Genomic DNA, 27,505 nt, shown 5'->3' on the forward strand with positions numbered 1-27,505 from the left:
AACACATTTACCATCCCCCGTCTGTCAATCCCCTGGTACTGTTCCCAACATCCACGCAATGTTGAAAATGCGTGCCATGGCAGCCATGACAGCCCCACAACATCCAGGGCTTTCAGTATTTCTGTGTGGATCTTGTTTACTCCCGGCGCTGAGGAGATGAGTTCTGATCCACCAGAACACCCCGGCCCTGCCTCCTCCATGGAGGGCGCATTAGTCGGGTTTAGGAGTTCCTCAAAGCGATATGTCTGAAGATGGTGAATAACTGAATGCAAATAAAATTGTTCAGACTAAATATATTACCACAAACAACGCATAACAATACTCCAGTAAATTTAGGTTCATAACAAACATGAATAGAAACTGTTACAGTGTCTTCAAAATAAACAAAGACCATGAAAAAAAAGTTCATAAATTGTGGTTTTATTTGAAAAATTGCTTTCATGTCAACCTTAAATTCTTGCTCAAAGTCTACTGTCAAGAAAAACCGAACTAATAAAATAAGTTTGACCAAGCATTGTTTCAGATGCAAAAACAATATCTAGCTAATTTGTGTAAATAAAAGCATGTATCCATCTGAAAGCTTAAGACACGTACACACTATCTGAGGCCCAGTTTCTTCTTCTCCCTGTGCTTCTTTCTCACCACTTCCATGTTGCGGTCCTTCCACATACTCTTCCTCAGTTTGATGGGGCGGCTGCCCACATATTTACCTAAACGGACAGAGAGAGTGATTGGCAATAAATACAGTAGAACCTTGTTTATTAACATCGAGCAATCAACCAAGCATCTTTTTGCAAGAACTAAATGTTCAGTTGACAAAAAGTGGTTCATCAGAACTCTGCCAGAAACAAGGAAATATCATATAAGCTTTAATTTTGAAGTATTAACATCATCATCATCTCACAGAAATGTAATCAACAATAAATCAAATATTCAAATCACTGACAGAGGCAGCTGGAATATGTACTTTTCAATCGTCCTTTCCCCCACAAAATGGACAATGTTTGCACGCTGTATATTTTGATAATTACACGATAACGCTGTTATCGCGTAATTATGTATTCACACAGTCCGCAAATTAAGAAGCCCCCTGTGCTCCCTGTTCTCCACATCTCTCACCGTTCATCTCTCTCATGGCTCGGACATAGTCATTGGGGTCTTTGAAGCTGACGAAGCCGTAGCCTTTTGTTTTCCCCGTCCGCTTGTCTCTCACGACCTGGAACGATGAAGTCACACTTTAGTGACGTCGCCGTTAAAAATGTACAATAGCAGACAGCAGTAAATGAGAGAAAAAAAAATATTATTTGAATACAACCTTGGCTTTGAGGAAGGAGGGATATCGACTGAAGGCTCTGGCCAGGATGTCATCGTTCACTTCATTGCCAAGGTCGCCACAGAATATACGGAAGTCATCTAGAAAACAAACAAAAACAACAAAAAAAGATTCTGCTGGTGAACTCCCAACAGGTGAAAGGGATAAACACTTCCCCAACATGAGGTCCAGTGCATGAAGGGCTCTAAGGAAAGAAGGCTGGGAGACACCGACAGAGATGCTTTGATTTAGCAGCAGAGCGAGATGCTACCTGATTCCCACTCCAGTAAACTCTGGTCCTCCCAGCAAGTACCCGCTGCTGTCCGGATGCATTTCTTCACCTTCTCCCCCCTTGCCTTTTTCTTGTCCTCCACTGCGCTTTCTGCAGGCTGGAGATGAATGGTGGAAAGTAACAGTATAAAATAATCACCAATAATCTCTTCCTACAGGCTTACCAAATCTGCCAAAAATGTAATTCTCGAGTCCCACTTGAGAGTGTTGCCTCGATATGATAATGGGCCCACCTCAGTGTGTGATGCTTCTGGTTCGGGCATGCTCGGTCCGATCACGCTGCCGTTGTGTTCCATTTCTTTCTTCTCCAGGAGCCCTGCCGCCATCACCGCAGCTTGCTGTTCAGCCACACGTGCCGCTAGTTCCTCCTGCATACAAAAGTAAAAATTTGATTCTCCTGATCTCACCATTCGTTTTGAGCCCCAATTTAATATATATATATTTTTTATAAATCTTTCATTCTCATCCTCCTCGACTAATGGGACAGAAATGTCTTCACCATTCTGGCTTGTCTCTGGGCCCTGACATCAGGTCTTCTGGCTCCAACGGTGGGGGCTGAAGGTGCCGAGTACACAGTGGGTGCTGCCTGAATTATGGAAGGTGTTGGCTTGACAGGAGGCGGGACTACCGGTCTGGCAGGTGGGGCTGACACCATGGGCGCTATATTGCTGACCTATGAAAAACAGAATAGAATAAATAAATCAATCAACAAATGAAACTTTGGCAAATTTGGACTACTTTGGACTTGAAGGTGCAGTGTGTAGAATTTATGGAACAGACTTGGCAGAAATGGAATATAATATTCATAAGTATGTTTTAATTGGCGTATAATCCCATGAAAATAAGAATCGTGTTATCTTAGAATTTCTATCTACATAGAGAGCCCCTTTCCACAGAGGACGCCATGTTGCACCGCCATGTTTCTACAGGAGCCCAGAACGGGCAAATCAAACACTGGCTCTAGAGAGGGGCTATCGTGTTTTTGGCAGCCAACGTCTCTTCCATCCAGCCACCATGTTGCACCACTATGGAGAGAGGTATTCAGCAGGTTGTGCTCGGCAACGTCACTGCTAGATGCCACTATATTCTACACACTGCACCTTTAAAGTATAGAACGATGGCAGAAGAAGAAAAACAGCCACCAAAGTTTGAGTGGGGAGTTCCTGCATCTTTAAAAGCTCTGGAGGGCTAAATTAAAAAAACAATTGGCAAGCAAGAAAACACTTTGGACTCCCCCAGTGTAAATCCCCCCTCCTTGGTTAGCTTGTTACGGATATCGGAGGATGCCAAACAGACCTGTGGCCGGGACACCATGTGCTGGGGCTGGATGGACACCATTGTCTGGACAGTAGCTTGTGGCGACGTCTGGCTCTGAAGGGAGGGAGGAAGCATCATAGGTGGTGGTGGAGGGGGCCGGGGCAGAGGGGGGGCCATCATGCCATGCGGCAGAGGACCACGCATCACTGGCATCCTTGGGCCACCTAGTATCACACAGACACATTTAAACTATTACAATACCAAGGAATTAAACATTGCCAACAATGTAGCCGTTTGTTAAATGTGTCAGTGTGTTCATGTGACAGAAACCCAATATGATAATAGGAGACGTTAAATTTCAAAATTGCAGGTGAATAAATACCTTAGTGGATTCCACTAAAGTATTTTTCCAACAAATAGGAGCAGTCTTCATAACAAAACATCAAAACAATAAGCAATTCTATTGTTTTGTTACTTCGATTTTATTTGTATTTTTTATTTTACCTCTGATACCTTTCTCAACTTGCAGTGTTTTTATGCTGCTCCGACACCTGAATAACCGCACAGGGGTTTATTAAGTGTTAAATCTTATCAATTCCCAGCATTCACCATTCTCACCAGGTCTCTGCAGGATGTGAGGAACAAATGCAGGTCTCATCATTGGAGGAGGTCGCACTGGAGGAACTAAAAGAGAAGACACATTAAACAAACTTTAAAACTCATTGAGATTACGGTAAACAAAGCAGGAAAAACCATAACAGAATTGACAATGACAATCAGATTTGGTTCTCCTTGATGTCACTTGGAACAAGTTCAATCTGACTTGGTGAAGTCAAGATATCACTGTGTGTGCTCTCTATATTAAATGGAATTAATAATTTAGATGCAAAAGAGGTAATCTCTCTCAACACTTTAGCTACCGGGGGAAACTTCATTCACCTTCACAATGGTGTTGCGTACAGAGAGTATAAATTAATCAAGGACTGGTGAAAAGGTTGGCTGTGAATGAATTCCATTCATATCCAAGGTTTGAGTTACCCAAAGAAATACCGAGTCAGTGATGACTAGCCTAATTCCTCTAAAATGAGAAGGTTGTTTTTTTGCTTACAATGAATTTCACCAGACGTAAGAACATGTTCCAGAGTGCAGTTGTCAGAATTCTTAATAAGAATTCAGTTCACTTATTTTTACACACACACACACACACACACACACACACACACACACACACACACACACACACACACACACACACACACACACACACACACACACACACACACACACACACACACACACACACACTACAGCTTTATTCCAAAATGGATTCAATTCCTTTTTTTTCTCTCATCAATCTACACACAATACCCATAATGACAAAGCGAAAAAGGTTTTTTAGAAATTTTTGCAAATGTAAAAACAACTGAAATATTGCATGTACATATGTGACCCAGCGCGTACTTTAGGGTCATTTGGCAGCTTTCGAGATTTAATTTTTTTGCATCATTTGAAAGTGGAGAATCAGCGCTTCCAAACTAGTCACTTGTGCAAATCAAGCAAATATTTTTAAAGCCATGACTTGTTAATGAATTTCTTTCTATAAGACCAACTAACTGACTCCTAAAACGTAATACAGTAAGTCGAATACTTATAGAATAAAAATATATAGAATAAAATAAAATAAAATGAAATAAATGGAATAGAATAGATAGAGGGAATATGCTTATGTATATGGAATAGGCAATTATGTATATACAGATATGTGCATTAAAATGGCATGTGAATTAAAGTGACGTGAATAAAGTGAGGTAGTGTTTTGTATACTGTGCTGTATTATCCTACAGTACGGCGCAGCAATACCGCATCACGAACAACCCTGAACAGTGACAGAGTATGCGGTACAGTATGCTACATAATAGTACAGTAGGTAGTGGAGCCTATGTGTGTGGCTCAGTTAGGACCCCTGGTGAGGTCAGCGTTGACAGTTCTGATGGCTTGCAGGAAAAAACTCAGTCTCAGTCTCTCTGTTCTCACTGTGTGACTGCGGAGGCGCTTGCCTGACCGCAGCAGCTGAAACAGTCCGTTGTTGGGGTGATGAGGATCCTTCATGATCCTACGGGCTCTGCTACTACACCTCCTGGTGTATAACTCCTGCAAGGGGGGGAGGGTAGTTCCAGTGGTACGTTCAGCTGAACGCACCACCCTCTGCAGGGCCCGCCTGTCCTGGGCAGTACAGTTCCCAAACCAGGCAGTGATGTTGCCTGTCAGGATGCTCTCCACTGCTCCAGAGTAGAAGGACTTGAGGATCCTCACCGAGACCCGGAATTTCCTCAGCTGCCTGAGGTGGTAGAGACGCTGCCTCGCCTTTCTCACCAGAGTGTCTGTATGTACAGTCCATGTTAAGTCCTCTGTGATGTGGACTCCCAGGTATTTGAAGCTGCTCACCCTGTCAACAGAAGTCCCATTAATCAACAAGGGCGCGTGCGTCCTCGATTGTGATCCTCGCCTAAAGTCCACAATCAGCTCCTTAGTTTTGCTGACGTTCAGGTGGAGGCTGTTGTCCTGGCACCAGAGTGACAGGTCAGCCACCTCCTCGCGGTAGGCCTTCTCGTCGCAGTCGGTGATCAGGCCCACGACCACGGTGTCGTCACCAAACTTTATGATGGTGTTGGAGCTGGACCTGGCCACACAGTCATGTGTGTACAGGGAGTAAAGTAGGGGGCTGAGGACGCAACCCTGGGGGGATCCTGTATTCAGGGTGAGGGAGCTTGAAATGTGCTTCCCCACCCTGACCACCTGGGGGCGGGCTGTGAGGAAGTCCAGGATCCAGGCACACAGCGGAGCATTCAGTCCGAGCTCCTTCAGCTTGACAGCCAGTCTGGTGGGCACAAATCAATGAACAGCATTCTCACATAGGCCCCCTTCTGGCCATCCAGATGCGTGAGCGTGGTGTGCAGTACCTGGGAGACCGCGTCATCCGTGGATCTGTTCTGCCGGTACGGAACTGCAATGGGCCCAATGTCCGGGGGAGGGAGGCGCAGATATAATCCTTAATCAGCCTCTCGAAACAGCCTCTCGAAGCCACTGAGGTGAGGGCCACCGGACGGTAGTCATTCAGGCAGGCAGGAGAGGTGATCTTCGGGACAGGAACGACGGTGGACCTCTTGTGGCAGGACGGGACCACTGATTCAGCCAGGGAGATGTTGAATATTGTAGTGAACACCAGAGCTAGCTGGTTAGCACAGGTCTTCAGTACTAGCCCAGATATGCCATCTGGGCCCGCAGCTTTCCTGGTGTTCACACGCATCAGAGCCCTCCTGACCTCGTGCACGGACACAGAGTGCGTAACTCCAATTAGCCGGCGAGCTAGCGGTGCTGTTGCCAGACTCGAACCGCGCATAAAAGGAGTTCAGTTGGTTGGCCAGGGAGGCGTCCACACTCGTGGCTGGGGAGGAGCTGCTTTTGTAATTCGTAATAGTCCGCAGCCCCTGCAAGAAGCGTCTTGTGTCCCCCCGCTCCATCTGTAGCTCCACGGTCTCCCTGTAAGTCCGTTTAGCGTCCCTCCCCGCCCTCCGCAGATTGTACAACGCCGCTTTGTAATTGTCCATATTTCCGGATACAAGACCGTCGTCGTAAGCGGCCGTGCGAGCATTCAGAGCGCAGTGGATGGATTTATCAACCCACGGTTTCTGGTTTGGAAATGTCCGAACTTTCACCGTTGGAACGATGTTGTCTGCTAGCACAGCTACAAAACTTACTACAACCTCCGTAAACTCTCTGACGTCACTTGAACTTGATTGGAACATGTCCCAGTCTACGTCAGTCAGAGCGCCCTGAAGCGCAGCCTCCGATTGGTCCGTCCACCGCTTCACTTCCCTCGTTACCACCAGTTCTCGCGCGATCAGAAACCTGTAAACAGGAACCAGCGAGATCGTGGCGTGATCTGATTTCCCAAAAGCAGGGAGCGAAACCGTCTTGTATCTGTTCTTGTAGGGTGTGTAACAATGGTCCAAAGTTGTATCTCCCCTGGTGGCACACGTAATGTGTTGATGGAAATTAGGCAGAACTTTTTTAAGGTTGGCCCTGTTAAAGTCCCCAGTCCCCACCACAGCCGCGTCAGGATATCTGTTCTGAAATCCGCACAACACATCGTACAGGACCGACAGAGCTGTGTCGGTTTCCTCTTGCGGTGGGATATAAACGGCTGTAATGATGACCGTGCTAAATTCCCGGGTGAGATAAAATGGACGGCATAGGATGGTCAGCTGTTCCAGGTTGGGCGAGCAGGAGTGGGAGAGGAATTTGGTGTTGTTGGCGTTACACCAGCGGTTGTTTACCATTAGGCAGACGCCACCACCTTTGGATTTCCCCGACTCCCCCGTTCTGTCGCCGCGGAACACAAAGAAGGACTCGGCTAGACTAATGGCTTCGTCCGGCACCAGTGGGTTCAACCATGTCTCAGTTAGACAGAGGACGCAACAGTTCCTCGTGTCTCGCTGGAATTTAATCCTCGCTCGAAGTTCATCCATCTTGTTCTCCAGGGCCTGGATGTTGGCAAGAAGGATGCTTGGCAGAGGTGGACGGTAAGGTTGCGTCCTCATTCTAGAGTGGCCAGACGGAAGCCTCTACTCAGTAAAAGGCACATGACAGCCCGCTTGGTGTTTGCCAGGAGGCACCTAAAGGACTCTCAGACCCTGAGAACCAAGATTCTCTGGTCTGATGGAACCAAGATTGAACTCTTCGGCCTGAATTCCAAGCGTCATGTCTCGAGGAAACCAGGCACCTCTCATCACCTAGCTAATACCATCCCCCTAATACCATGGAACTCTCCATGGTATTAGGGGGTATCTTAATTCTCCTTGGTTCCAGGCGCCGCACAGCTTGACAACAGCATTAGTCCTGCACGTGCCACTGATTGGCCAATCGTTAGTCCCCCCTGTGGCGCTCATTGGACCAATTGTTTCTTCAACCAAGAAACTGCTCTTTCATGCCATGATGCCAGACAAGGAGAATCAGTCAATGTAAACACAAGGTATGTGGTTAGTACATTACTGTCATTAACAACCACAACAAAACAAGTAAACAAGGAACTCCCTGTTATATGCCTCTCCTTGCCCTCCCTTATGGGCACATCCCCCTGAGAGCTACTAGGACTAGGTACCTCAAGGCCAACCCTTGTAGTTGGGCCTTCTAGCTCTAGCTTTTACCCTGACTGAACCATATCTGAACAGCCTCAGCATCAAACTCCTCCAAGCTAGTTCCCTCAAGACTAATCAGGTCCTCCACTGTGTCCACATGCAGGGACCCTCTGACACGGGATTTAATCCTCTTTTGTGCTCACAGCAGAGGACACAGGACCAGCATAATGTGCACAACATGTAGGATGTTCTGTTTGTGAGAGAGCGAGAGTGGGGCAAGGAGGGACTGAGCGTACTGCATGCAGCTCTACAAAGAAATACAATTTTATCCATTTAAAAAAATAAAATCAATGTAGCGGTCAATGTTGACATTCCGCCGCAAATGAATGAACGCATGGGAAACACTGCGAGAGCCTCAGTGCGCACACGCACGCACTCCCTCCTAAATCCTTTGGATTGACAAATAAGAGAGGCGAAGATGAACAGCAGTGTTTTTTTTGTCCTCTTATCCTCATACAAATTCTTCATAATCTCTGCTGCTTACCATTTGAAAAGCATAGAGACTTGAACAGAGATTGTGATTGAGTGTGGCGTTACCTGGTCCTACGAAGGCTGGGGGTGGAGGACCAACAAAAGTCGCTGCTCGGGCTTCTAATGTCTGCTGAACCTGAAAGACAAAAAAAAAAAAAAAAAAAAAAAAACCAGAATGAGTGGCTGCAGGCTTTGTGTTTCAATCAATACTTATATTAATCATGAATTCATTATTACAGGGTTAGGGTTAGATTAGATTATATGAAGTTGTAGATAAATCATATCTGCGCTCTTTGTATTGATCTTCACAATTATTTTCAATAGACCATCTAACAAAGGTTTCACCGATCATACTGTAGGTTGGTTTGCAAGATACTTCAAAAATCAAAAACGCTACACATTCGGATGGTCTCATGGACTACAAGGGAGTAGCCGAGGGTTCATAGCTTGGCCAAGGTGTGACAGGTGCCGTTTTTCCTTTAATGCTGACGACTGTTACTTTTTGTTGTGCTTCATCAATGAACATGGCTTTTGACAAACTGCAACATGATTTTAACGAGGGGGGAAAGGGCCACTTCCCTTATTGTCACTAGCCCGGCGAGCTTCCAGTATAACCGTGTTCCTGAGATCCAGTGGGAAAAGATGCCAGCTAGGTTACCACGGCGACATATGCCTTGGAGTTGCCTGGTCGGGAGCAGGCTAGTTTGAGGACTCACACACAGCTGTGAGAGAGTGTCACTATTGAGCGGTCCGAAAAGAAAGCAATTTTTGACTTCGATTGTTTTAGTTGGCTAGGGAGGAGTTGCTGTTGTAATTCGTAATAGTCAACACACAACATGATAAGTTGTGTGGGAAAAAAAGAGTGGGAAAAAAATAAACTATAAAATGTTAATTCTATTGCTGTTATCCTCATTGCAACTGCCAATAAGCCTGATTTCCCAGTCAATTGCATGTAAATAAGAAACTAATTGTATGCCATCATCTGCCAACACACATTGTATGCCAAGATTTAGGTTTACTGTTGGAAATCTTTTTTTTGTTACCAACACATTTAGGTCAAATGATACCAGGATCATGAAGCCGTGTTTGTGGTGTTACAAACAACTAACTTCGGCTCTTTTTCAAGCATGCAACTCAATTCACATTTACAGGTGAAACAGCATGTGTGGCTGGTCGTAATTATGAGTTGCTTGCTTCCAAATTCAATAACCAATTCTGTATACTTATTTGATTCAGTATCCTGTAACCCGCATAGATCTACAAGCCTCAGCCTGACTTATACATCTCAAATATTAACAGGCATACATAAAGGCTTCCTGTTTGTGTACGTTTTGTAGTCCGGCCAAAAAGATCTTTCACCTACAGTGTCCAGTATGAATTGTGGTGAAATATTTTTGCTCTCCTCTTCCTTGGAGGAAAATCTTAATTTAATCATTAAAGGGGACTTGTGCTACTTTTCAACCAGCCTGGTGCGACCGAGCCCTGAGGCTGAGGGAATGGGGGAGGCGCAAGTGAGTAGCCAAGTCTCTGGCCCCGAGAAGCAGCAAGGTTGGGCGGAGGGGTACTGCAAGGTTGGCAGCAGGATACCGGCCAGGGACGGGGAAGGCGAGCGAGAAACCAAGTTCTTCTTCCCGGGAAAAGAGCCTGACGATGGGTCCCTAACAGGGGGGACGCAGACACCGGGGAAACGATCTTCCATATGCCATTTTTCAGTGCAAATTATGTCAATATGTAATGTAACTGCATACATTAGTGAAATAATAGATCCTAATAAGTTTAATCACCTAGTATTTTAGGTGCCGAATAGCGAGGGTAGCAATGTTTAGTAGACCGATCGCTCACATCCCTCATCACAAGCAATACTATGTTAGATCACTTGAAGCATCACCATGACAGGTCCGCAGGCTGCAAGTCATCCCAACTGGAAAAGTATCCTGTATCAACACCCACCTGTCTGTAAGTGTTGGTACCTATAATGTGTCGAACCACTGGTACTGCTGGCAGCGCCAGAGCCACTGGCACTGCCTCCACAACAGTAGGGCCTCCAGTGGGTACTGAGCCACCAAGGACCTCCTGCTCGAACCTGCACCATAGAGGAGGTAAGAGGGGAACAATAAGAGAAAGACCACAGAATTCCAACCGCTTGCAGTAACAGTGATATAGCAATTATTTAACCAGGGCATTCTTGTGATAACGGCAACAGCCTTGGGAATCTGGTTTCTCGAACTCAAAATTTCCACTCATGTCAAAATGTCATGCCACAGAGGCTTCTTTGTTGTTCTAGCTTTAATGTACATTTAGCGGTCACAGAACACAAGCGCTGTCCTTCCACTTGTTTTTGATATTTTGGAAAGCTTGAAGGGTCAACACACTCTTTCAAGGGGAAGATTCTTGCAATTATTGTTCCTCTGTAACCTCTCTCTCCATCAGTTGCATTGTATTAGATGTGTGTTAAGCATGACATTACTGGAATTCACCGATGTTGTCAAGAATTATACGTCTAGAAACCCAGAAGAAGTTGATTGCCTTCAAAATGAATTACTTACAGAGCCATTTCTGCTTCCATCTCCTTCAAACGCTCTTCTCCAGACTTAAGCGCCATGCTGTGGGGGAGCAAAAAAAAAAAAAAAAGAGAGAGAGAAAATTACTCAATATAGCTTATTCGCTTGATTTGCCTTTTTGTTGAATGCAACAATCGGGCATTTTGTTAAGCTTTTCTTTGCACAAAACAAAACATACTTCTCCGCTGTCAAAAGTTAACCGTAACTTTTCTTTCTTTTCTTATTATTTATAATATGCTCTGAAAACATGTTAACACTTATGAAATACAATGGATTTTTGATGAATATCCACACACACACACACACACACACACACACACACACACACACACACACACACACACACACACACACACACACACACACACACACACACACACACACACACACACACACACACACACACACACACACCTTTCGGGTGAAATTTCAGGATGAACCTAAAATGCACTATAACCTTTACAGGTGAACTCAATTTGACCTTCTCTAAACTTTTGAATGCACATGTCCAACTGTTCAATGTTTCAGTACTTTTTGCACAATTTGCTGTTCTCTAACAAGGAGCTGAACGGCAAAATTCACAAGTGTTTGAGGAAATGTACTGGTCGATTCATGGCTCAAACACCTGTCGTGAATTTTGCCGTTCAGCTCCTTGTGAGAGAACAGCAAGTTGTGCAAAAAGTACTGAAACATTGAACAGTTGGACATGTGCATTCAAAAGTTTAGAGAAGGTCAAATTAAGTTCACCTGTAAAGGTTATAGTGCATTTTATTTTATCTTCATCCTGAAATTTCACCCGAAAGCCGAATATCCCTAACTTTTTGTGAGTAGTGTGTGTGTGTGCGTGTGTATATATATTTATATACACACACACACATATATATATATATATATATATATATATATATATATATATATACATATATACACACACACACACACACACACATATATATACATATATATTTACACATACATACATACATACATACATACATACATACAGACAGACAGACAGATAGCTTTCGAATCAATGCTCACGTTGATTGGAGCTCAGCAATCCTGTGTTCAGCTACTATTCAGCCGCTAACCTTAGCTAATTTACTAAACTAAGATCACTCATTTGTCGTTCACCACCAATGTTGTTTATCTTGTATTTGCGGTCCGTGCTTTAATTTATCGGAATCGATGTCCGATGCGAACGACTGCTGAAAATAAAATCTTATGTTAATTGTTCTGGACGTCGCGACGTTGGTAACGTGTTTTTGCCTCTTCCGGCGGCAGTCGCATTCAGATGACGTAATATACATTTCTTCTTCTTCGGGTTTATGGCGAGTTCCAAATACCGTAATACGTGCACGTCGCCCTCTACTGAGCTGGATGATGTCACAGCAACGCACATAAAAAATAGCCAATAATAAAGCGTTGAAATTAAAAAAAGGAAAATGGCACCACGTGGAAAAACGTACTTAACTGTACACAATAAAAAAAAATTAAATAAACAACAAAAATAACAAAGACAGCAAAGACTGAAAAACTGGGGTGCTATACTTTGAAGAATCTAAAATATATTTATATTATATATATTTTTGTTTACTACATAATTCAATCATCTATGTTAATTCATAGTTTTGATGTCTTCACTTATTCTACAATGTAAAAAAAAATAATTATATATATATGTGTGTGTGTGTGTGTGTGCGTGCGTGCGTGCAGGTTGTTCTCCAGCTTTCTTCCTGTACAGTAAGTGTCCTTGCTGTACTGGAGCTTCTCCTTCAGCAGAAAATATAGAACCAGGACTTTTTTATTGTCAATATCTTTTCTCTTCCAGGACTACTTACTTTTATTATTAAAGGTTCATGTGGTGTGGATATGGGATGGTTTGAACAGCCACACCTGACCTGGATCTAGGTGATTGGGTCAGGGTGGCTGTATACCTGTTGCTCATTGGTTGAGCTAATGATCAACTGGTTTAAACCCCCCATCGTCACACTCAGAGGCAGAACCGTGACAGTGGCACCTGAACAGGGACGCCGGCATGGAGAAGGGACACAGCAGGGCTGTCCAAAGATGCCCGGAGCCACCGGCGGGTCAATGGGCAGCCCCGGCCCCCAGGGGTCTGGCGGAGAAGCAGCCACTGCCGGGCCCATCCAGCAGCCAGGCCACCCCTCCAAGCAACCCCTGGCCCCCAGGGGTCCGGCAGAGGACTGGGGAGAAGCAGCCACCGCCGGGACCATCCAGCAGCCAGGCCACCCCTCCAAGCAGCACCCGCAGCAGCCAAGTCCGACCAAGCCGTCACCAGCCAGTGTAGTAGCCTCCGCCTCCGGAGGGAGGCGGGGACTGTCTATTGTTGCCCTGGTGGATGGAGGCTGGTCGAGTGTGCTGCTCTGGGGACCCAGGTCCTCTGGAAGGGGACCTGTTAATTATCTTTTTTTTTGGGGGGGGGGGGTTTTGTTTATATAAGGTATGGGAACCCTATTTAAGTCTGTTTTTATTAGTTAAAGTATTGTAAGCCTGTGTCGGCGTCTCCTTCAAGCATTTTTGTTCTCTGCCTTGCGGTGGGGGGGTGAGTACACTTCAGCTGGGGGGGGGGGGGGGGGAGATGGGCTGGTTTGATGCCACGTTAAGACAACAATGTTGGCTCCAACAGCAAGTTGTCACTTATGTTAACCACGCTACCGTAGGGTATCACTGATTTGGGAAATACTTTTCCGGTAGAACCAGGTAGCGTTACCTTTCCCCGGTAACCAGAACCCTTTAAAGATATTACTTGCATTCTCTAATTTTGACGCTAAATGAAATACAGCATTCTTGCAAATAATTGCATTGTGTGTATGCAGTGAATTTGCATATTTCTAAGGTTTGTTCAGTTCCATTAACAGTGTATTATAAATATGGAGGCATCAACTAGAAATTAAGATTGCAACATTGTTCAAATTATGTATACTTAAGTCTTGCTTGATGTGCCTCATACTTCGGTTGTCCAGAAACCTAATAAAACACTGAACATCGCTGTCTAAAAAGAATAATCCAATTGCACCATGAGTGCAATGCTCCCTTTACCAAATATATACTCTATGTAAAGATTTTATTCTGGAAATAAATTGGTCTATTTGACAGAAGTTTTCTCAAGCTCCCACTTTGTAATTACACTACTCACAAAAAGTTAGGGATATTTGGCTTTCGGGTGAAATTTCAGGATGAACCTGAAATGCACTATAACCTTTACAGGTGAACTTAATTTGACCTTCTCTAAACTTTTGAATCCACATGTCTAACTGCTTAATGTTTCAGTACTTTTTGCACAACTTGCTGTTCTCTAACAAGGAGCTGAATGACAAAATTCACAACAGGTGTTTAATCCACAAATCAGCCAATACATTACTTGGTTCAATTAGAATTGGTATTTAAACAGTCCTCATTATGTTGTTCGCATTTTGACATCATGAGACCAAGACGACACCTAACAATTGATCAACAGTACCTCGCCATTGTGAGGCTTCAAACAGGATGTTCTCAGAGGGAAGTGGCTACTGAGCTTAGAGTGTCATCAGCAGGTTGCAACAGAGACACTGGAAGAGTCACAGAAAGGCATAGAAGTGGACGTCCTTTGGCCACATCCCACACTGATGACCGCTTCATTGTCAACAGTGCCATGCGGAACCGGATGATGAATGCCACTCAACTTGAGCCACATTGAAGGGAGGTGAGAGGCACCCAAGTGTCACGTCAGACCATTCGAAACCGTTGACATCAGCGTGGTCTGTGTGCTAGACGACCTGCAAGGGTACCTGACCACACCACCAGGCACAGGCATCATTGTCTTGCATGGGCCAGGGAGCATTTACGCTGGACGAGGGACCAGTGGCCTCAGTGCTGTTCTCTGATGAAAGTCGATTCACATTGAGCAGAAATGATGGCCGCCAACGATGTTGGAGACGTCAAGGAGAGCGCTATGCATCAGCCAGTGTGGTCACCAGACGAGCCTTTGGTGGTGTTAGTGTGGGCAGGTGTGTCTAGTCAATACAGAACTGCCCTACACTTTGTGAATGGTACAGTGACAAGCCCATACTACCTGAATAACATCATTAATCCAGTCATTGTGCCCCTGCATGAACAACACAGAACTCATTTCATCTTCATGGACAACAATGCTCCAGCTCATCGAGGTGGCATCTTTAGGGGACGGCTGCTGGAGACTGGGGTACCTCAAATGGAGTGGCCTGCACTTTCTCCAGACCTGAATCCCGTAGAAAACCTATGGGATCAGCTGAGTCGCCTGGAGCAGAGTTACGCCTGGAGCCACCAGCGGGTCAAAGGGCAGCCCCAGCCCCCAGGGGTCTGGCGGAGAAGCAGCCGCAGCCACTGCCGGGTAACTCTGTACCCCAGAACCTCAATGACCTGGGGGCCGCCCTTCAAGAAGAGTGGGGTGCCAGGCCTCAGCAGACAATAAGTCGACTTGTGAACAGCATGAGACGTCGTCAAGCTGTAATTGATGCTCAAGGGCACATGACAAGTATTGAGACTGACATTTTTTGTTGTGGCATACCCACCGCTGTTGTTGGCTTTTGTTTCAATAAATTGTTTGAGATGAGGAAATCACCATTGCATGCTTCTACTTAAATGCCCTACTTTCATGATATATCATGAAAGTAGGGCATTTAAGTAGAAGCATGCAATGGTGTGGCGTGAACTTTTTAGATTTTCCATAGATTTCACCCGAAAGCCAAATATCCCTAACTTTTTGTGAGTAGTGTATATACATGATTCACAAAGTAAACACAGAACATACAACAACCTCAAAAGCCTGGTCCTGACCAGGATAGGATGAAAGCCTTTGCTAACCCTGGGTTTACCTTGGTAAAGTTGCTATGGTAACCTGGCATCCTTTCTAGCTGGATCTCAAGCAATACTGATGTCCCGAAAGCTAACCAGGCAAGCCGCCCCTTACGGCATAAGCGCATTTTCGGGATATTGGTTGGTATGGGTGCATCAGTCAGGCTAGTTGCTTTTATTGACATGAGTGGACAACTGACTGACAAAAATAATCAAATCAGTTAAAGTAAAATGACACAATGAACCACAGGTCTGTGCTACAGCTTAAATATCCCAACCAACTGAAATAAACGAGGCGTGGATATTTGTCGAGACTTTATTACAGCCAGTAGTTTACAATACAAATTACCTTTCAAAATGCCCAGCTATCATCTCCTGAACCAAAATGATATTCTGAGCACTGATAAAGTAAAATGACATAAAACAAACGCATTCAAATGTATTATCTCAATTTTTCTATGTTTTTCTATTTTTTAAGCGAACATGATTTTTTTTTATGATCAAGGTCTAGTCAAACCATTCCTAGACCTGGCAAAGTCAATTGAGTTAATCTCTTTTTTAAGAAATAATTTATCATTTTGCGATGTTTTCAGAGTTTTAGGTTTTTCAATGTTTAATTTTTTTTTTCTATCTTTTTCATCGGTGAAGCAGGTTTCAAAATGCGATCTGTAAAAGAAAAATGTTAAAATTAAATGTGGGGCCAATATAACAACTTATGAAAACAAATTAAATCTGATGTAGTCATTAAAGCATCAAGTCATATTGTCCCACCTCTTAAACACTAGGAACCCCAGCAGGAGTGGTAGACTTCTGAGCAGCCTCCTTAGCCTGGTGGGCTTGAAGCACAGCAACGGCCTCATCCACCTTAAACAACAACAAAAGTTAACCACTATCAAGCCTCAAGACTAACATTTCCCACTGGTGCTTGAAACAACTCTTTCAGTTGGTTCATCATACATTTGACGCAACTAAATCCCTATAAAGGCTGAATTGTGTATCTTCGCATGTTTGGGTTTCCAAGTTTTCAAATAACAATTGAAAAAGCAAAAACTCATTTCTTCTGTTTATTGTGGTTTACTAAATGTGGCTGCCCCCCAAGTGGACACTTAACGTTATACACAAAATCAGATGAAAGAATGTCTGCTAAAGACACCTGCGCACACCAACGTGCTATATAACTATCTAAACCTGTTCATTAAAAAAAAAAATAATAAAATAAAAAAGGGGCACCAGCACAACTCTAGATTTTTGATGTGCTACCACATTATTTTGGTCAAAACCTCAAGGCCTGACCACAGAAGAAGGAAAACGTCATGCCATCCAACAGGCTATTAATCCACTCAGCCAATACACCATGGAACAAGGCAGTGCACTGGCACATCTTGTTTAGTACATCTCTAGCCTTTCTTCCAACAGTAGCAGAAGGGCTTTCACGTTTTCGAAAATTAAAGAAATATATTTTGACAGCCAAATTCTCCATAGTGCCGATTCAATTATTTTTTGGTGAAAAATTATTTCACTTGCATGATAAATAAATACATTTAAAAAGACAGAACCAAATTAAATTCTCTGGTTTGTTAACAGACCTTGGAACGCAGTGACTCTGGAGACTCCAGCATGTGGAGCAGCTCTGAGTTGTCGATCTCCAGAAGCATGCCAGTGATCTTGCCAGCCAAGCTGGGGTGCATGTTCTGAATGAGGGGGAACAGACGTTCGCCTGCAGGGGAAGGACCAGACAGGTTGCAGTCAGTAAAGAAACAACTTGTGTCATATACAGTTACATTATTTCAATTTGATGCGCAGACTTATTGGATAACAAAAAATGCCAAACTCACCCAGCATCTGTTTCTGTTCCTGAGGGGGTGCTGCGGCCAGCATGGAGGCAGTCAGGGGCTCCTGTCCTTGGACATGCACAGCAGGCTGAAGGAAGGAAACACACATAAAGTCCAGTTCAGTGCAAAGACATTACACTGATGCAATCTAGAGGGACGCGGGGGATAATTCCCACCTGCTGCATAGTGACCTGTGGTTGAGAGGCCATGTGTTGCTGGGGGTTGCGGACACCAGCTGCATACTTGTATTGAGGCATGGCGCGTACAGGGGCAGGTGGGGCTGAGGCGCTGGCAGGACGCTGGCCAAGGGCCTGGGTAGCTGAGGGGAGAAAATGACATTAGTCCACCACGTTCAGAATGCACAAACTGCTTTGGCATTTGAATCAAGCCGAGTCACCATTCTAAACCAAACTTTGATTGTGAGATCCAAATGCTACCAAGAACCCAAGTTGGAGATGGGTAAAAAAAAAATGCCGTTATCAACAGCCCCACTCACGCATGCGCTGGGAGGTCATCATGCGTGGGACCTGGGTACTGGTGGGTCGCATGGTGTTGAACGTTTGCGGTCTTGGAGCCGACGGGCGCATGGCATTGGGCATGTTCTGAAAGTCTAGACCAACATCAGGTTGTAACGTTAAGACAGGTGCAGGCCAATGTCCAATATTAGAGATCTTAACAGATGTACAAATCAAAACCCTGCTTAGTTTCCTTGTGATTTCGACAACAGTTTATCGAAATGAGTGGTAAAGTGTGACTTACGTTGTGGCCTGACACCCTGAGTGGCCCAGCGGGGAGTGGGGCGGAGCTGGGCCAACTGGTTGGCGGAGTAGTATGCAGCACGGTTCTGAGTCTGGGGGGTGTAAGGAACAGGTTTTGTTGGAATGCGCGCACACACACACACACACACACACACACACACACACACACACACACACACACACACACACACACACACACACACACACACACACACACACACACACACACACACACACAGAGAGAGAGAGAGAGAGCACGGCTTGGGCCAATTGGGCCGATCGACGACTTTTAAATTATTATTTTAATCCCCCAGAAAAAAAAAAAAAAAAAAAAAAGAGAATTTAAACGGTGCAAGTGAAGTTTACCGTGCTCTTAAACTGGAGCGGAGCAAGGGAGGAAGGTCTCCCCCTCTCCGCTCAGAGCTGTCCAGTAACAACTGGTGATTGGACCTCACTTTCCCTCCACAGTCCCATACAGACTTTTAGGGGCAGGTGCTATGGGACTTAATTTACTAAAAACTGGATTTTCATCCGGTTTTTCATAAATACTTTACTTGTGAATAATAAATCCTGCACTTCCAGAACAGGGAGACCGCATTTGCCACATTACTTTCTATGCTCGCGCACCCCGATAAAATAGTATATCGCCGATTGCTGTGCTGCTATTGTACTATAAATTGAGACAAACAAAAAATACAATGTTAGCCTCTCACCTGAGGGATGGCGGTCATGAAGTAGCCAGAGGGTGGAGCAGGCTGATAGGGGTTGAGGACTGGGTTAGGCACGGCACGGACAGTTGCCATCCTCTGCATGTATTGGTTGGTGAGATGTGCCTGGCGCTCTTCCTTGCGCTGGGCCAGGGCCACATACAGCGGCTTGGTAGCGACGATTCGTCCGTTCATCTCTGTGACGGCCTTGGTGGCCTCCTCTGGGGAGGAGAAGCAGACAAAGCCGAAGCCTTTGCTGCGACCGCCTTCCATCATCACCTGTAAGAGAAGACGACACTCGGTTTTCAGTTCATAGTTCATTCAACAAGCCCCAATTGAATGTATATGTATGTGACTAATAAAAAATCTTGAATCTTGAAAATTAAGAATGGGCTCATAAAAACAAGTCTACCACCAAAATCATTCTAATTACAACTCTAAATTGAGGGATTAAAATATGAAACCTTACCTTGGCACTTGTAATGGTTCCAAAGGGAGAGAATTCTTTACGAAGACGCTCATCATCCAAGCCATCGTCAAGGTTCTTGACATACAAATTGACACCCTGGTATAGTGGAAGAGGTTAATTGATTTTCAGATCTTAATTAATCATTGTAATTAAACACAAATGGCTGCTAGGGAAGGTCTGAGGCAATGCCAACCTGGTATCTTGTCATGCGATCCTGCTTCATCTGCTCAAACTTGCGTTTGAGTTCATTTTGGCGTTCCCCCTTCTTTTGTGCACGGCCCACATACACCTGCCTGCCATTGAGCTCTTTACCGTTCATGTCGTCTACAGCCTGAAAAACACAATGGAAACCTGATTCAAACAAATTCAGCAGAAAATCCTGTTTGAATTGAATCAAAGTAATAGGCCGCAGTGCAATAACTGACAGTGGGCAATCCACAGACATATTGCGTTTTCTACTGTGGTGGCCACCACTGTTAGAATCCAGTATCGCACAATCAATTTTTCACTTAGGCTTTTCAACTAGCTTCAAACAGCTGTGTAATGAAGACTTTTAGTAGCAGTCAAGGTGAAATTGATGTGACTATGGACCATCAAATTCATGCCACAGCCATTTGAGTTCTTTCTGCTGGGCATTGTTGTTAGTCCAACATTTTTCTTGTTAAAGTAGCAATCTCAAAGATTTCAATTTTGTTTTCTTGTCAAAGAAGCAATCTCAAAGATTTCAATTTTGTTGTTTTCGGTGCCAACAAAACCTGTCTGTTAATGAATGAAACATTGAGTATCAAGCAAAATCATCAAGTCGTAAGCAACCAAAACCAAACATGGCAGACAGGATTCCTATAAAACTGCTGTATTTATTTTTTAATCACTGCAAATAATGTCATTTTGGGCCGGAAGTGGTACCAACCTTCTGTGCATCCTCATGTCTCTCAAAGCTCACAAAGCCAAATCCCTTGGATTTGCCACCGTCATCAGTCATGACACGGATACTCAAAGCAGGTCCTACAAAAAAAATATAAATAAATCATGATTCCTTTCAATAAAGGAGCAACATAAGATCGTTAAAACCCTCTATGCCTGTTTTCACTCTGGACAACATGGTAAGCAGTGTGAAAGTAACAGATTTTGCAAATAAGCAAAAAGTAGATCAACAAGTCGATTTTTAATTTCCTTAAAATATGATGTAATATATGTCACTATGAAGAACTTAAATATTCCCCCAGTTTTAGTTTGTAAGAAAATATTGTTCAACTGTTTCAAATTGTAAAATGCATCACAAGTGTTTCAAGGTTGTTTTTTTAAATACAGCAGTATTTCAAAATTTGATGTTCCATGTGTAAGTTCGCAGCGCAAGAAATGTTGACACCTTATGTACAGCAGAGCACACCCAAGATGTGACCCTGAACCAGACCCAAAGCAACACATCCCATTTTTCACCTGAAGGGACTTTTAGAGTTACAAATCCTCAAAATACACAATCAAGCAAAAACACATTAGTGTTGCACATATTCTCACCATATTTTCCAAACATCTCTCTTAGCTTCTCGTCATCCATGTCTTCCCCAAAGTTCTTGATATAAACGTTGGTGAACTCTCTGGCACGGGCTCCCAGCTCAGCCTCTCTTTCTTTCCGTGATTTGAAGCGCCCAACAAACCTGTTGTTAACCAGAAAATGTAAACGTATGTGGCATTTATGCAAAATGGGTTAGGGCCTTGATTAGAACAGCGGATCAGTTACCATTTGTACACAGTAACTATGTTCAAAATTACACCTTGATGCGGAAGTGAGTCCCCCCCCCCCCCAGTTAAACACGTAGAACTCAGAATTACACTTGAGGGAAAACCCAATTGACTCAAGAGGTTGAGTTAGTCAACAAGATGCAGTTACAAGTCACTCCACAACCCTGCCTGCTGTTCTTAGAGCCAAGTGTCAATGTTTTCCATTAAATAAGCCCATAATCATAGACCCACTTACACTTTTCTGTCATTGAGTAACATGCCGTTCATTTTCTCAATGGCCCGCTCGGCTGCCTCGTGGGTCTCAAAGTGTACAAAGCCGTAACCCTTTGAGCCATTTTCATCACAAACAACCTTGGAAAAGGGATATTGGAGCACATGAGCAACCATCACAAAACATGCAATAGAAATTAGAATCCCATTAAAGAAAACAGTGTATTTCATGTCAGTGCAATATTGAGTCATGCAGAGCCAGGGGTTGGGTTTCAGGCAGCCTCACACTCTTTCAAGGGAATCAGCCCCCTCTCCTACCTTGCAGGACAGGATGTTGCCAAAAGCAGAGAAGGTGTCATAGAGGGCCTTGTTGTCAATGGACTTGTCCAGATTTTTAATGAAAATGTTGCCCACGCCACTCTTCCTCAGTGATGGGTCACGCTGGGACCACATGATGCGGAGTGGTCTGCCTTTGATCACGTCGAAGTTCATTGTGTCAAGAGCACGCTCCGCTGGGGGACAAAATAAAAGTATTCAAACACCAACCTCACACAATGCAAATACATTAATTCCAACATTTTGGCAGCTTCTTGGTCAACCATGCAACCGTGTCAGTGGTAATATACTATTTTAATTGTCAGATGTTATATGAAACCCAATACTCAATTAGAAACAAGTTAGCATCCGGTGTTGTATTGAACTCTGTTTCCCCGTCAAGATGGGTTTCCCCCTCGGCCCCGTTCAAACGGCGAAGGAAGCACACATACACAAAAATCTTGCCCTCGAAATGCAGTGCTTGTACCATTGAGGTACTATGGAAAGCGTTAAGAACAGAAGAAGAACAATCTTTAACGTCACACAGAACACCACACTACAACACATGCACACACACGCACATGCTTTTGGATAGTGGCTGGTGAAATGAGGCCTCTGCATTTAACCATCCTGGCTTGTCCTTCCTCCGGGGGCACAGCCAGGAGCAGTGGGCAGCATTCGTGAACGCGCCCGGGGACCTGGTGATGAGTGTCCATCGCTGGTCAGACGATGATGTGTGCATGTTTTTGGTGGGGGTCCTTACTGACGTTAGGTGGGAGATAACCTGCCCGGAGCCAACAGCGCTCCGGGCTGTTGGGCGGGAATCGAACCCAGGACCTTCTTGCTGTGGGGCAGCAGTGCAGTGCACTGCGCCACCGTGCACCAAACTCACGACCTTCAGATTATGAGACTGATTAAGGGTTGAGGTTAAGGGTCAAATCTAACTTCTTTAGCGATTCTTCTCTGCAGAATGTTGTATTCTAGAAGTGATACGGAAATGTCATGACTGTCTAGTTGTTTGACAATGGGGAAACGGAACCTATATTTGTTGCATTTTTTTGTCTTTATTAACACATCCGATTACTGTAATCTCTATCAATAAATACTATATTGTGAGTTTTATTTTGAATATTGTTGACCTTTGGAAGAAATGTGTGCTCATTCATATAATTGTGATTTGATAGGCTAAATATGCGATCGTTCTGAAAAGGCACAATACCTGGACGTATCATTTCTCACCCCCCTTAACGTTAAGCCGTTTTTTCTTTTTTCTTCCAGCAATTAGAATGCGTGCTTTGGCCACAAGAGAGCTCTGTTCACTTTAGTTCAGCTGTTTACAGTTAACTACATATCTAATGGTTTTCTGTCCCAACAAGTCCAATTTCACTGCAATTTACTGAGAGGAGGTCAAAAGAAATTGTTGATAAAAACTCTTCACACAAGTTTTTAGGTTTTACCTTTGTCTTGAAACCACCTCCATTATAACAGTGGGAACGCATCCTGACAGCTAAGAATGTTACTGTCAGATACTATTCCCCCCCGTTTTCAATAAGAAAGGACACTCACACATATGTGGACAAATTTAGGGATATCAGGCTGAAAATCACAGGACTTGCCTATGGTGGGGAAACATGTCAGCAGTATGAATGAGACATATGTGTGAGCGTCCTTTCTTATGGAACACAGGTATCTGTGTATCTATGAAACAGTATCTGACAGTAACATCCCCATCGTCAGGATCCTTTCCCCCTGTTATAATGGCGGTGGTTTCAAGACGAAGGTAAAACCTGAAAACTTGTATGACTTTTTTGTTATCAACAATTTATTTTTACCTTTTCTCAGTAAACTGCGGTGAAAAAGGACTTGTTGGGAACGAAAACCATCTGATATAAAGAGTTAACTCTGAACAGCTGATCAAAAGTGAACAACAGAGCTCTCGTGGCCAAATCACACATTTTGATTTCTATTAAAGTTAAGGGGGGAGACAAAAAGAGAATTAATCATTTATAATTAATGTCTGTGTTGTGCCTTTCCAGAACGATCACATATTTTAGCCTTCCAAACCACAATATGTGAATGAGCACACATTTCTTTCAAAAGTCTACAATATTCAAAATAGAAACTCAAATATAATATTTGATAGAAATAAGAGTAGTTGGTTGTGTTAATAAAGACAAATGAAACAAACAAAAGATTCTGTTTCCCTGTTTTCAAACAATAACTAGACAGCCATGACATTTCTCTTCGACTTCTCGAATACAACATTCTACAGAGATAAACGGCAAAAAAAAGGGTTAAAGGTGACCATTAACACTTTCCAAAGTACCTCAGTGATCTCGAGGGCGAGCTTTTTGTGTATGCGTTTCCTTCGCCGTTTAAATGAGGGACCCATCTCGACGGGGAAACAGAGTTCGATACAACACCGGCCTTGCCCGTCTGCTAAAACGCCATCACTGCATTTCACAACACCGATACAGTAATCTAATCTTTATGTCTCGCGGTGTCATTACAAAATGAAGTCGCCCCCTTAACGCTTGACGTATGTGGTAATATTTCGTCAGGAGAAAAAACTTACCATCGGCCGGCTGCTGGAAATTGACATAGGCATAGCCGAGGGAGCGACGAGTGATCATGTCTCTGCAGACTCTGATAGAGAGGATGGGCCCCGCCGGGCTGAACTTCTCGTACAGCATGGCCTCGGTGACGTCCTGGTGAAGGTCCCCCACATACAGGGAGGCCATGGGGTAGCTAGGCGCGCTAGGATTCATGGCAAACGACGAGTGGTTTCAGGAAGAAAACTGGATTAGATGTCGACCAAATACACTATTTCGATTGAAAGACTCTTCCGACTCTTGTCTTGCTCTCCGAATTCATATATTAAAAAGCGAAACGGCTAGAGCGTGGCAGCTAAGCAACGTGGGCTAGCTAGTTACCGTAAGGTGGCGTATGGCCTAAACTTTAGCGGGTCGCCAATTCAGAAACCCAGAACGATGAACAGTTTCAATGCGATTTGCCGTCAATAGCAGGTGCTTCAAAATTACACTGGCCCTGAAGGAGAAAAAACAAGATAGCTACCACGACAACAGACTAACGCTATTAACGCCACGCTTTCGACAATGATGCTAACAGCTTCGCTTGCTAACGTTCCTTCGCGTTGCGTCTTCGGAATTTTTGTATTTCTGTTTTTGCGTTTCTTGGGTTGCAAATCAAATCCTGCTTCACCGATTTTTTTTTTTCTTATAAAAATATGTCTGCGTTTGTACTCTAGCTTTTGGTTTGTTTCATAATAATAAAATGTGTGCCGAGACTAGCTCCGGTGCACACCCTACGCAGAAGGATTACGGGAATGAAAAGGAAGGATTGGAGGGCGCTCTTCTTCTTCGTGTGTTTTAAAGGCGGTAATTGTAATGTTGCGCTACCGCCCCCTTCTGTTCCTAAACGCCATATTTTATAATATTTGAGTACAAACAAAGCATTATAAATTGCATTATAAATTTCGTATAAATACAGCATAACTAGTTTAATAGTGTGAGTATAAACATAAGCCCAGTTTACATATAGGGGGATAATAACTATAGATGTATGCATGAATAATATGATCAAATTGTTAACTAAATATTGTGCATAACATTTATGATTCCACATTCCAAAAGTTGTTTTTTTTTTACTTTTGTTTTTTCATCAATATTAAATCCAATTCTTAGAAGTTTAAATGAGGGGTAGATCTCAAACTTTGAAATTAATCTATTTTGCTTTGGATCGGACAGGACATTTTAAGTATGTTGTTCGCGTCGCCTGGAGATTGACACAACACATACATTATAAACACATTGTCTTTGTTGGAGCATTTGTTGTCCGTTATACCATAGTCACCTACAAGGAGGGGCAACTAAGGATGAATTATGTTATGCAGCGTCAAATTACCCTCATCAAGAGTTTCATATCCTGAGGTATAGCATTGATCAAAGTACAGTATTGTCGAATTGGGTATGGAAAATTAATCTTTATCACAATATCATATTTTTATGGAAGCACTCAAAAAAATAAAGTTTTCTATCTACCTGTTGTAACCTATAGGAGAATCAAGTGAAGTGATATTGTGCATAATGATATTGTGTGTACATCAATTTCCAATATTAAAGCAACTGTTGATGAAAAGACAGAGACCCTTATGGTTGGCACCCCTCTCCAGATCAATCACTCCCCCATAACAAACCTCATTATTGCGGGTCAAGACATCCCTCTCTCATCCTCAGTCTGCATCGCACACCTTGCCACCATTCCCGCCACCTCAGGTCAAGCAACAGCAGCCTGCTCCTCCACACCCCCCGAGGACTAAGCTGGTGACGGATCGGACCAAGGGACCAAGGGATCAAGCCTGGGACCAAGCCTTCAGTGCTGCCTGTGGAACTCACTGCCCAAGCACCTGAGGGCACACCAGTCTCTGTACTGTTTAAAGCTGCCATAAAGACTCTCCTCGCCTTTCTGGGGTAAACCTGCGATCCTTGTAGCTGTCTCAATTTTTATGTTATCGCCTGTTTTGATAAAATATCAAATTCTGAGATCTTTGATCTTTGATCACATCTAAGTAAGAATTCAAGCCCACTTACTTTTTTGAGGAGCGACAAAAGGATACCATTCTCAAAGCTATCAGTATTGCACAGCATGATCTTTATCCGCTTGAGTTTCATCATTCCATTCATACAATCAAAATTTATTGCATTTAGGCCACCATCTTCATATTGTTATCTTTTCACAAATTACAAGCTTTATTTTTCATATATAGTTTAAATTAAGTTTGTCCATAATTTTCATTTTTTTAAGTGGAACATGGAGATAAAGCCTGATATATTATTATTATTATTATTATTATTATTATTATTATTATTTAATTTTTTTTACCTGTGCTGTCAGCAGGCTTGGCATACAATTCAACATATTTTTATGCCATTGCATCCAAGTTATTCTAGTTAATCTGCAAGTAGAGTTCCAATTCTGAACCAGTAATGCCACTCTTTATTAATCATCAAAAACGGCTTGTAATAACTGTGTCCTGTGGATGACCTGAGGGGATGACAAGAGCACAGCTTTTCGGTAATACAAGATCGCCACCAATCCCCCTCTTTGTACAATGATCTTACCATGTGTGGCGGACCAAGGGGCATGGTCAAGCATCGGCTGCGGACAACAGTATGGTTCTCTTTCCCGCAGCTGCCAAGCTGTCTCGAATCGGCCTAATCAGGATGGCGCACGGGCTTGTCAGCTGATCAGGAGCCAGAGAGCAGAATGCCATTCCTTCTGTGCCCGAAACAATCCTCAGCATCATCATCATCATTATCATCATCATCATCATCATCATCATCATCATTATTATTAATCATTATTTATACGTGTGGCCAGCGAGCCGTTCTGTTCAACGCTTAATAAAAACTCTCGGCATGTTGGCGCACCACGGCAAAAAGAACTCCGTCTCCCTCCCTAAACCTTTACCTGTAGGCAGAGACTCCCACAAGTGGCACCTGAACAGGGACCTGGGAGGGGCAGG

The 27,505-nt window shown here is 43.7% G+C and overlaps 2 protein-coding genes across 3 annotated transcripts; both read right to left on the reverse strand.

The window, feature by feature from the left end:
* Window positions 1–410: 410 nt before the first annotated feature.
* rbm42 (RNA binding motif protein 42) lies at window positions 411–12,350 on the reverse strand. The gene is made up of 12 exons (XM_080005207.1): window positions 12,132–12,350; window positions 11,076–11,132; window positions 10,480–10,612; window positions 8,596–8,665; window positions 3,479–3,544; window positions 2,900–3,084; window positions 2,103–2,276; window positions 1,837–1,971; window positions 1,584–1,701; window positions 1,316–1,413; window positions 1,120–1,216; window positions 411–710 (listed from the first exon to the last, which is right to left on the reverse strand). The coding sequence occupies exons 2-12, from the start codon at window positions 11,129–11,131 to the stop codon at window positions 598–600; spliced, it is 1,245 nt and encodes a 414-aa protein (XP_079861333.1). The 5' UTR covers window position 11,132; window positions 12,132–12,350; the 3' UTR covers window positions 411–597.
* Window positions 12,351–16,228: 3,878 nt separating this feature from the next.
* On the reverse strand, window positions 16,229–25,301 carry LOC307233981 (polyadenylate-binding protein 1A). Of its 2 annotated transcripts, none has more exons than XM_080005500.1 (15): window positions 24,536–25,301; window positions 21,964–22,157; window positions 21,671–21,786; window positions 21,211–21,350; window positions 20,603–20,697; window positions 19,886–20,023; window positions 19,693–19,788; window positions 19,230–19,502; window positions 18,518–18,608; window positions 18,255–18,368; window positions 17,950–18,077; window positions 17,762–17,846; window positions 17,513–17,643; window positions 16,698–16,790; window positions 16,229–16,592 (listed from the first exon to the last, which is right to left on the reverse strand). In XM_080005500.1, exons 1-14 carry the CDS (start codon window positions 24,726–24,728, stop codon window positions 16,701–16,703), a joined length of 1,884 nt encoding a protein of 627 aa, XP_079861626.1. In that variant the 5' UTR covers window positions 24,729–25,301; the 3' UTR covers window positions 16,229–16,592; window positions 16,698–16,700. The 2 variants fall into 2 exon arrangements, with proteins under 2 accessions (XP_079861626.1, XP_079861625.1); XM_080005499.1 differs by having other exon boundaries at window positions 17,935–18,077.
* Between the last annotated feature and the right edge of the window lie 2,204 nt (window positions 25,302–27,505).

This window comes from Zeus faber (assembly GCF_960531495.2).
Source record: "Zeus faber genome assembly, chromosome: 8".
In the NCBI taxonomy this organism is placed as follows: domain Eukaryota; kingdom Metazoa; phylum Chordata; class Actinopteri; order Zeiformes; family Zeidae; genus Zeus; species Zeus faber.